Source organism: Mauremys reevesii, linkage group 13 (genome assembly GCF_016161935.1).
Source record: "Mauremys reevesii isolate NIE-2019 linkage group 13, ASM1616193v1, whole genome shotgun sequence".
In the NCBI taxonomy this organism is placed as follows: domain Eukaryota; kingdom Metazoa; phylum Chordata; order Testudines; family Geoemydidae; genus Mauremys; species Mauremys reevesii.
Window position 1 is genome coordinate 3,057,031 of NC_052635.1, and position 11,299 is coordinate 3,068,329.

Consider the following 11,299-nt stretch of genomic DNA (forward strand, 5'->3'; position numbering starts at 1 on the left):
TTCTGAAAGTGCAGGAGGCGCTGGGCATCAGAACGGGCCCACATCCCATCTGCTTGCAGAGGTTAAACATGGACCACGTGCAGCAGAGCAGGGGAGAATCCGGATTGTTCATCTCTGAACGTCCGCATGATATTGAGAAACTCCTCTGAGTGAACTATGCCTTGTGCTTGGAGGTGAGATGTACCTGAGGCAGCTGAGTGCACATATAAAAGTGGATCTCCTTAACATTTATTTTTGTTATGAATTGGTGTCAGGGTTCCCCCTCCCACTACTCCGAACTAGGACCAGCTCTAGGCACCAGCAAAACAAGCACATGCTTGGGGTGGCACATTTCCAGGGGCAGCATTCTGGTGGATATCCTCAAGAAGTCCAACATCAAGCTCCAGCTCTCCTTGGGCAACAAAGTGTCAACCAACTGCCTGGATGTGGCAGGCGGCAGCCCTCTGGGCTACTGCTACAAAGTCTGACTGACCCCGGAGTCCACCAAGAGCGACTTCATGTTCCTAAAGCCCTGCAGCAGGGGTCGGCAACCTTTGGCACACAGTTCACCAGGGTAAGCACCATGGCTGGCCAGGCCAGTTTGTTTACATGCTGGGTCAGCAGGTTCCACTCATCGCACCTCCCACTGGCCCAGGTTTGCCGCTCCAGGCCAATGGGGGTTGTGGGAAGCGTCACGGGCCAAGGGATGTGCTCGCCGTGGCTTCTTGCAGCTCCCATTTTCCAGGGGTGGGAAAACTACGGTCTGTGGGCTGGATTGGGCCCATCAAGGCTTTGGATCTGCCCCATGGGATTGTCACCCCCTTGTGCCATGGGCCTCGCGCTGCTCCCAGAGCAGCCGGCACTATGTAACTGCAGGTCCGCCCAGAGGGGGGGGGGCAGGTCCCACTTCGGGACCCCGCCGCGGGTCTTTGGGGCACTTCGGCGAAGACCCCGGGCCCCGGGAATTCTCTGGGCGGCCTTGGGACAGTCTGACTCCCGCACCCGGAGCCCTGGGGCGAGTCACTCAGATCACTGGCAGCAGGAGTGTGTGTCTCTTATAAAGCGGGGACATGCAAATGAGGGAGCCAGTTTCCTGTTTAAATCTGTGCCTCCCTCTGCCCAGGCTGCATCCGGAGACACAATCCGCAGCCCCTGGGTCTGTGCAGTGACCAGCCAGTCCCTGAGAACATTCCCCTCCAGCACCAGGGAAATATGACGCTTTGGCTCCATTTAGTTTTCATTGTAGCCGCTTTGGAAGGTATTTTCCTCCTCTGAATAACGGGCAGAGTTAGAAGAATATTGTGTTACCGCTGATTTTATACCGATATTAATGGCCTGTCTTTATTCTCAGGTGCCCGGTCCCAGGTGCAGCTGGTGGAGTCCGGAGGGGATGAGAAAAAGCCCGGAGACTCTCTCCGCCTTTCCTGCAAAGCCTCCGGGTTCACCTTCAGCGATTACTACATGCACTGGGTCCGACAGGCTCCTGGGAAGGGGCTGGAGTGGGTCGCTGATATTAGACCCGATGCATCCAAGCAGTGGTACTCCCCGGCTGTTGAAGGCCGATTCACCATCTCCAGGGACAACTCCAACAACCTGCTGTATCTGCAACTGACCGGCCTGAAGCCCGAGGACACCGCCCGCTATTACTGTGCGAGACACAGTGACACGAAACCGATTTGTGATCATACAAAAACCCAGGAGACGGAATCGCCCTTCTCCCGGCAGCCGCGCGGGGGCAGCAGTGACACACGCACCGCTCCGGGCTGGGACAGGAGACCCGGCACCCGGGTGAATGTAACACAAACCTCCCGGCACTTTTAACCCTTCAGTTCCCGGGCAATGTGTCTCCTCTTCCTGCCCAGAGCCCCGCTGGGTGCAGAGATCCCTCGCTCCATCTGTGAACCCCAATCCGGAGTGAGTCCTGTTCTGAGTCGCTCTCCCCTCGCAGACCGGGCACGTTGGCTCTCCCGGGGCCCGTCTCGGTATCAGACTCACAGGACAGGCTGTGTCAGTGTAAACGGGACAAGCGCATTGGGGTTCGCATCAGACCCAACGGATGGAGCCTGGGATGTGGTAAGGGACAGTCTGAGTCTCTGTCCCAGATTCCTAAGAGAAATAATAAATCACAAAAGAATTTGTGTCTCCTATAACGAGGTGGCTCGGCAGACAGGACAACCGCCACTCATTGTTTATATCTCTCCCTCTCTCTGCACGGGCTGTACCCGGAGAGACAACCCGCAGCCCCCTGGGTCTGTGCAGTTACCAGCCAATCCCCTGAGAACTTTCCCCTCCAACCCCAGGGGTGAATAAGAGCCTGCCGTCAGTTTGTAACCCCCTATAATTCACGGGCTTTGTCACGCACTTCTGTGGCAAGTCCCGATGGGCCTGTGCTGCAGAAACCGCCCAGTTCCTGAAGAAACCCCGCTCAGCTGGTACTGGAAATACGGCGCAGGGTTGGGATTTTCAAAGGGGCCTCATGGATTAAGGAACCCACCTCACATTTGAGAATCACAGTCCAGAATTTCTGCAGCTCTCCGAGGGCGGAGCTAAAGATCCAGCCCACAATACAGTTCCAGCAGTTTAACAGAGTGACCGCGGAGATAAAGGACTGAACCTGCAGCCCTTAATTACAGGGAACTCCCAAAGGTTGGCGCTGAGGGCATTGAGGTAGTAAGGGTACAGGGAAGAAGCCTGGTAGGCCTTATTTGGATCATGCAGAGAGAAGCAGCAGCCCCACAGGGGAGGTGTCAGGGATCTTTAGGGTCAGAGAGCGCAGGGCTGGTGGCCTTGTCCGGTGGCTGTTCGTTTGGGGTCCTCCTTTCCCTTTCGATACATCTCCTCTCGCGCTGATGCGCCCCAGCCCTGGCGCGCAAGAACAGAACACGGAGCACGCAGCAAAACTCTGAAACCCGGGCTTTTCAGAAACAGTATCAGAAACACAGACAGGGATGTCCAGGGATGTCGGGGGCAGGGAGCTGAGGGGTCTCACCTTTCTCTTCTGAGAACCGGACAGCAACACACACCTGTCAGATACCGGTTCTTGCCTGTCCCTGTAAATGTGGGGAGGTGAGAGCGCCGAAAGCCTGGCAGAGTGGGGCTCCTTCCAGTCCCCGCGGGCAAACCCTGGCAGCAATTAAAGACACTTCCCTGACTGCGAAGAGGAGAGTCGTGTCCGCTCCAGGGGTGTCAGGGCTGGGCCTGTAGACAGAGCATAGGCCACTTAGCTGCTGGGGCAACACCAAAGGGTGAGAGTCTGTTAAACCCTTGAGGAGTTCAAAGCTTTTTCTCTAGGAACGAGTCTTGGGTCCCCAGACCAAGATGTGAGATCATAAGAACATAAGAACCGCCAGACTGGGTAAGACCAAAGGTCCATCCAGCCCAGTGTCCTGTCTACCGACACTGGCCAGTGCCAGGTGCCCCACAGGGAGTGACCAGACCAGGGCATTCATCCAGTGAGTCACTGGGAAGGAGTTTTAGCTGTTATAAGGAGGGGGATATGCAAACAAGGGTGAGAGTTTCCTGTTTAAATCTCTCTCTGCCGAGTCTGCCCGCCGAGACAATCTGCAGCCCACTGGGTCTGTGCAGTTACCAACCGACCCACCAGAGACCTTTCCACTCCCCTCCCACACCAGGGAAAATGCCTCTTTGGCTCCATTTCGTGGTCGTTGCAGCAGCTTTGGGAGGTATTTTCTCGCCTTGTACGGGCAGGGGAATCAGCGGGATGGATTGTTGGCAATTCGCACTGACCTGGCTTTAACATGCGTTTTTTCCAGGTGTCCGGTCACAAGTCCAGCTGCTGGAGTCCGGCGGGGATGTGAAAAAGCCCGGAGACTCCCTCAGACTGACCTGTACCACCTCGGGGTTCAGCATAGACAGCTACTGGATGAGCTGGGTCCGCCAGGCTCCCGGGCAGGGGCTGCAGTGGGTATCAGCAATTAGTGGAGCAACAACCCATTACGGAGATTCCGTGAAAGGGCGATTCACCACCTCTACAGACAGCTCCAAGAAGCTGATCTACCTGCAACTGACCGGCCTGAAGCCCGAGGACACCGCCCGCTATTACTGTGCGAGACACACAGTGAGGCGAAGCCGGGCTGAGCTCAGACACAAACCTCCCGTTGCGGTCAGCAGGGGAAGTCCCAGCTGGTTTGTGACACTGACAGTCCGGGCGCTGGGCTCTCGCGGTTCCCTTCCTTGAAATGATTAAAATGTTCTCGGCTCTGCAGCCACGTCCAGTGCCACAGAGAGCAGAGATCCCGAGGCCGGCACCTCGGGACTGGGATGGGGGGACTGACACGCTGGGTCCCATAAACTGTTCTACGCCTCACAATACATTCCATAGAGCCCAGAAAATGCCAAACACTCCCCATGTGACCCCCATGTTCTGTGTGCTGGGAAAAACCGGGACAAGGAAAAACACGGACCAGGACAACTATCAACGAGCAGAGGCTACTCCCCCCAAACACGCCTGACCAGTGCCCTAGAGCTGTGTGATGTTTGCTTAGAAGCCTGTTAAATAGCTTCCGTTCTTATCTGACTCCCTGTCTGATCCGCTGTCTCACCTCCCCTGGCCTCAGGCTGCACCTGTGCCAAAGCGCAGGGTCTGGAGGGAATGACCCCTCCCTTCCAGCCCTGCAGTTCTGTGATTCTATGATCGATCCATCCACCATCCATGGATACTTCACCCCTCCCCCCTCTCTCAGCCTTTGCTCACAGAGCTGGGATCACACACTGCGGGGAGAGGCTCTTACGTTTACAGGTGCCCAGGGAAATTAATAACCCAACGCCCTCTTTAAATCCCACCACGCCTCTCTCCCTGCATCTCCCGCCCGGACAGAGACTCCGGCTTCTCCACAGTTTCTCATTGACTCCCCATCCTTGGACACGCTCATTTCTCTACCTCCAGGAAGATGAGATTCTGTTTCCACTAACTTGCTGTTTTATCAATTTTCCAAGTTAAACTTTTGCCTCCCTAAAGGTCCCAGGATGTCACCTGTGTTACCACAGCCTCCAAATTATTACTCCTTTGCTTTATTTCCCTCGGGTCTTATAACAGAAACGCCAGATAATTGTGAGTAGTTTATACAAAGATAAAACTTCTATAAAGTGCCCCCGCCCTCCCCTCTCCCACCCATCACACTCTCGCTGCCCCTCGAGGGGTGGTAGAAGAATTCCTGAGATATTTAGTTGTTTTTTTATCATTTCATTGCAGCTCCAGGCCAAACCCTTTACTTAAACCAGCATGAAACAGGGGATGTAGGTAGAAGAGGTGAGAATCTATAGCAGGCCAACCCCCCCCCCCCCACACACACACACTAACAATCCCACGTTATTACAGCTCAACTACTTGCTGCATTTGCCATTGAGCAGCCCCAGATCCGAGCGCACCGCTCTGCATTACTGTGCCAGATATGGACACCACGGGGATCCAACCTGTGATAAACAGACAGAAAGAGATTTCTGCTTGTAACTGTGCTTAGTGGGTCACAACACAACCCAGAATTGGGGGTTATTCTTTGATAAGATCTACCAAACCAGCCACAAAACTAAACTCCTGTTTCACCGCAGGGGCTAACAAGAAAACATAAAGGCAGTTTCCTCAGGCATCTCAGTTCTGATGTCACCACCAAAACACGAGATTCAGAGATGAGTGGTTCTTTACAACCTGTCTCATCAAATCATAGGTTCTCCTGATCCCAAAGGACCTCCCGGGGTGGGGGGGCAGGTTTGTAGAAATTTTGGTGGTGCCCAAAATACCCAGAGCTCGCTATCCCCAACTCTGCTCCCCACCTGCCTAAGGCCCTGCGAGGGAGTGTGTGTGTGGGGAGGGGTGCTGGGGGCAGGCCCTGGGCTGGGGCAGGGGATTGGGGTGCAGGGTGCAGGCTTTGGGATGAGTTTGGGTGCTGTGTGCAGGCTATGGGCTGGAGCAGGGGGTGGGGTACAGGAGGGGGTGAGGGGTGCAGGCTCTGGAAGGGAGTTTGGGGGCAGGAGAGGTGTGTGGGAAGGGGCAGGAGTTCAGGCTCTGGAAAGGGAGTGGAGGAGTGCAGTGCTTACCTGGGGCTCCTAGGCAGGGCAGCAGAGCCGTCTCTAGCCACTCAGGTGCCCTATGCAGCCTCCCCCCCCACCCCGTGGGGAGGCTGTGTGGGGCCCCAGGAATCTGCGGGAGCGGGGGAAAGAACCTGCTCCCCCCCGCAGGGTCTGGGCTGCACTCAAGGCCTGCGAGGCCCGGGAGGCAGGAGCTGTGAGGGGGTCACTTTGGGGGGCCCCACAGGCCAGGCCGGCTCTGCTGTTTTCGCTGCCCCAAGCAGCACACCGAATTGCCTCTGTGAATGGCAGGGACAGTCCATGTGTGCCGTGAGGGCAGCACGTGCATTTCCTCAGTGGCAGCAATTTGGTGACTGCTTCTGTCTTCAGCAAGAATACAGAAGCTGCGCTGCGGCGGACAGCTGAACATAGAAGCTGCCGCCGAATTGCCTCCGCTGGGGAAATGCGCGTGCCGCCCTAAAGGCACAGGGACTGCCCCCGCCGACAATTCGGGACTGCTTGGGGGCAAAACCACAGGGACTGCCGCCCCTTGCAGATTGCCGCCCCAAGCACCTGCTTGGGATGCTGGTGCCTGGAGCCGGCCCTGCCCACAGGCCTCCAGTGGCTTGGGGCATTGGCGGACGTGACTGGGCAACAAAACTCAATGTTAATCAATGCAAAGTAATACACATTGGAAAACATAATCTCAACTATATATATAAAATGATGGGGTCTAAATTAGTTGTTAACAGTCAAGAAAGTGATGTTGGAGTCATTGTGGATGGTTCTCTGAAAATATCCAGTCAATGTGCAGTGACAGTCAGAAAAGCAAACCCAATGTTGGGAATCATTAAGAAAGGGACTGATAATTGCCAAATTGCCCCAATTGTCATGGTACCCTAGGCATCTGCGTGCTGTATACGTGGCAGCACCAGCTCCAGCAACCAGCCCTATCCCCGGCTCCCCCCCACTCCCCGTGGGCTGCACCCACTGCAAGGAGCAAAGCCATCCCTAGGGGTGTGTAGGATCCCAGACAACTCCCTCTGCCCCACCACTTAGCCTTCTCCCCTGCTCCACCCCCGCCCCACCCCCATTCCACCTCTAGCCCCAGCAACCCCGCACTCACCGGCAGCAGTGGAAAGCGGAGCAGCCCAGCCCCAGCCCACTCTGCTCCGCCAGCTCCCAGCCACGGCGCTCCGCTTCCCGCCACCGGTGAGTGTGGAGTGGGACCCCTCCCCCCAAAACCCCTCCTCCTGAGCGACACGGGTGGGGCTGGGGCGAGAGAAGCACAGCCGGCTGCTCCTGGCCTCCCGCCAATGCCCCAAGCCACTGTAGGCCCGAGGACACCGCGCCGTGTATTACTGTGTGAGAGACACAGTGAGGGGAAGCGAGTTTGAGCTCAGACACAAACCTCCCCCTGCAGAGACCGGGGAAGGCAGCAGCTCTGCTCCCCAGCACTGAGAACATGCACGAAGTGTCTCCCCTCAGGGACACCGCACAGAGCTGTACCAGCAGACAGAGGGCTCTGCTGACCCCACTCCCCCGGGGAGCGCAGGGAGCGGATGCCCAGGGTCTATTTCACGGAGCAGGAGGAAAGAACAGGTGCATCCGCCCTCGCTCCATAGATGCCCCCAGTGCCCACCAGAGCTTTCGGATCAGATACTCTGCAGTTACGGATCCCTCCTTCCCCAGTGAAGTCAATGGAGACGCTGAGCCCTTAGCGAAGAGCAGTGGGAATGCGGAGCCCTGAGGGAGGATTATAACTCCACCAGAGAGGTCCTTTGGGGCCATCTGCCTGTCCCAAGTCAGGGTAAAGGAGGAGGGTTGGGCGTGGGGCTAGCAACTCCACCCTCTAAAAATCAGCTTGCTACAGAAACGCCAACAATAGAGTTAACAGAGACTTTTAGCCTGGAAAAAGAAGGGTCTTCAACTCGAAGATGCATGACGCTGGGTGGTGAAAGCCGCGAGGAAGCCACTAAGCCGATCACCCTTCTTACAACCAGGAGGATTACCATCGGCACATGGAATGTGAGGACCATGTACGAGTCAGGAAAGACGGCGCAGGTTGCAGCAGAGATGAGGAGCAACAACCTGACCCTACTAGGCATTAGCAAGACAAGATGGACGCAAGCTGGACAGAGATGACTGTTGCAACTCCCAGCAGAGGAAGAAATTAGAAGGAGAAGGTGGGGCTGGATAGGACATACACTACGCAAGCAGCCAACCAACATCACCAGACAGGCACTGCAGTGGAACCCTCAAGGCAAGTGGAAAAGAGGCCGCCCAAGAAATACCTGGCGACGCGACCTTCAGGTTGATAGCAAAAAAAATGGGCTATACCTGGAACCAGCTAGAGCGAATGGCCCAGGATAGAAGACTATGGAGATCTGTGGTTGGCGGCCCATACCCCGGTTGGGGTGACGGGCATGAATGAATGAATGAATGAGGGAGGATTATGGACTGGAAGGCGGGGGGTGGGGGTCACTGATCATCTATCGCTTTTGTTCTGAGGCTGATAATTCTCTGGTTGAAATTCACTCTTTTCGTAGGAGTCAGTACAAGGTCCTCTCCAGCTCCCGAGCCCTGTCCAAACCTAAGCCTCCTGTAGGATTTATCCACTGGCTGAGCCTTCTGCTGCCCTTCTGCACAGGGATGGCTTTTATCCCTTCTGCAGAGCTCTGACCTTTCTCCTCACACCAAGCCACAGTGACTCCAAAACTATTTCCAGCAATGTAGTATGGAAGAAAATAGAGTCTTCACTCTCAGGTTGGTTGCAACAAGTCCAAGACAGTTTATTTTCCTGACACTTGCAAGGGGAGAGTACACACAGGCGGGGTTCCTTGTCCCAGCCAGGTCTCTATTAGATAAACAATTAGGACAAGCATTTACACCTTTTCTTGCAGACAGTAATGATCAACAACCACATCTTGTTTATACATATTCTTTCCTGATATCTCCCTTTTTCTCATGAATTTCTGCCACAATCTACATTCCATTCTTATCTAACACAAGGACAAAAAACAGTATCTCTTAGAGTTTTTTGTTCCACTTGCTTTCTACTTGCCCAGGCCCTGCCTGAACTCTCATGTTATTAAAGCTAGTGTTAGTCTAACTCTTACTTTACTCCTAAAAGTTAAGATATCTGCATTCAAATTCCCTTTATCCTTTTCTCTGCTTCCACAGTAGCCAAAAATAAAACAAAAAAACCCCAGAAATATTCCAAATCACCGTTGCAAAATCTGTTTCCACACTCAGTGACCGGGTTACCCGAGAACAGAACGAATCAATAATGTAACTTGCTCCCAGTTGATAACACTGACACCAACATTGAAGAGGGCGGGGGGAAGAGAGGCAAAAATCCAAAGATAGATAGATAGAGGAGGTGTACAGGGCTAGACAGATAGATATATAGATAACACAACTGTTTCCATACAGTTGTTTTACACATGAAATAATGGTAAAATCATGACCTTAAGGGAAGATTCGCTGCTAAGGTCGGACTCTCTAACCCACCTGTATTAGATTTTACAATGAGCTACAGTGTCACACACCTCCTGGGTCCCCCCCCCCGTTATATTGTCCACACCCCCCAGCCCATGCAAATGAGCTCCCTGGGGCCCTGTTCATAGCCCAGTCCCGGCCGCTCACCCCGCTCAGAGCCAGCGCCGGGCTTCAGCTTCCCATCCCGCCTGGGGACCGAGCCGCCAGCCGCAGACATGACCCCCAGCCTGGCCATCGCCTTCCTCCTGCTGCTCCCCGCGGGTACGGGCGGGATCTGCGCTGCCGCTCCGCGCCCGGTACTGCGTGTTCCCTAATAACTGCACCTCCGGGAATCGCTGCAATATTCCCCCTTTATTTTCCCTCCGCAGATGTCTATTCCCAGGTCAGCCTGGTGGAGTCCGGAGGGGGAGTCAAGAAGCCCGGGGAGACCCTCAGACTGACCTGCACTGTGTCCGGATTCTCCATCACTAGCTACTGCGTGCACTGGGCTCGCCAGCCAGCGGGGAAAGGGTTGGACTGGATGGGAGGTATCTGGGCTGATGGGGGCACTGCTTATAGCAATGCTCTCAAATGTCGACTCCCCATCACCAGAGACACCTCCAAAGGCCAAGTGTCCCTCCAACTGACCGGCCTGCAGCCCGGAGACACCTCCGTGTATTACGGTGCCAGATACACACTGTGAGGAAAATCCTATTAAAGCCTGCACTAAAACTAACCTTGCGGAGAACCAGTCTGGGTTTATGAGCCCCAGGGAGGAGCAGCTGCCAACACTGCTTCTGCCTTGTGATACAAGCACTCCAGAATCGAATCCCTTAGCACTGAAAGGCAGAACTCCCAAGGGCTGGGAGTGGAACCCAGGAGTCCTGGCTGCTGCATTTTGTCTCTGGTGCCCCTAAGAAATGAAGGGAAAGACCCCAGGAATAAGAACATGAGAACAGCCATACTGGGTCAGACCAAAGGTCCATCTAGCCCAGTATCCTGCCTTCCAACAGTGACCAATGCCAGGTACTTCTGAAGGAATGAACAGAACCGGTGATCATCAAGTGATCCATCTTCTGTCGCCCATTCCCAGCTTCTGGCAAACAGAGGCTAGAGACACCATCCCAGCCCATCCTGGCTAAAAGCCATTGATGGACCTAACCTGGGACCCTAAGAACTGCCAGCCCCAACGCTCTCCCAAGGGCCCATCTAGCTCAACCTTCTGTCTCCCAGAGGCGTTAGCACCCACTATTGTATAGGAAGCAGCCCAATATTTGGCAATTATTAACTCACCTGCTCAAAAGGGGAAGATTTCTCATAATCCTCCCTCCTTCTTAGATTCTTCTCACTCTGAAAGGAGGGGAGTTTATCTCCTTCCCAAAATTACTCAGTGCTCCAGCTTGAAGCTCTAACTCCTCCCTGTTTGAACCAGAACGATATCTCTGTGCCAAGGCCGCCCAGAGGATTCAGGGGGCCTGGGGTCTTCGGCGGCGGGAAGCCCCCTTCGGCGGTAATTCGGTGGCGGGGGGTCCTTCTTCTCTGGGACCCGCCACCGAAGTGCCCCAAAGACCCCCGTCGGGGACCCAAATCGCCGAATTACCGCAGAAGATGCGGCACTTCGGCAGCGGGTCCCACTTCGAAGGTAATTCGGTGGCAGGGAGTCCTTCCGCCCCGGAGCGGAAGGACCCCCACCGCCAAAGACCCCGAGCGGAAGAAGCTCCGGGTACGTGGGCCCCGTGAGAGTTTTCTGGGGTCCCCAAAGCCAGTGAAGGACCCCTCCAGGGGTCCCAAAGAACTCTGGTGGGGGCCCCTGCAG

The 11,299-nt window shown here is 55.1% G+C and overlaps 2 gene segments (V, D, J or C); both read left to right on the plus strand.

Moving 5' to 3' along the window:
* Positions 1-1,320: 1,320 nt before the first annotated feature.
* LOC120380810 lies at positions 1,321-1,800 on the plus strand (the record flags this gene model as incomplete). The annotated part of the segment is given in 1 exon segment: positions 1,321-1,800. A coding segment is annotated over 1 exon segment (480 nt), but the record flags the coding sequence as incomplete, so codon positions are not given.
* A 1,764-nt stretch (positions 1,801-3,564) lies between these two features.
* Positions 3,565-4,433, plus strand: LOC120380449. The segment is given in 2 exon segments: positions 3,565-3,662; positions 3,753-4,433. Coding segments are annotated over 2 exon segments (471 nt in total).
* The last annotated feature ends 6,866 nt before the right edge of the window (positions 4,434-11,299 follow it).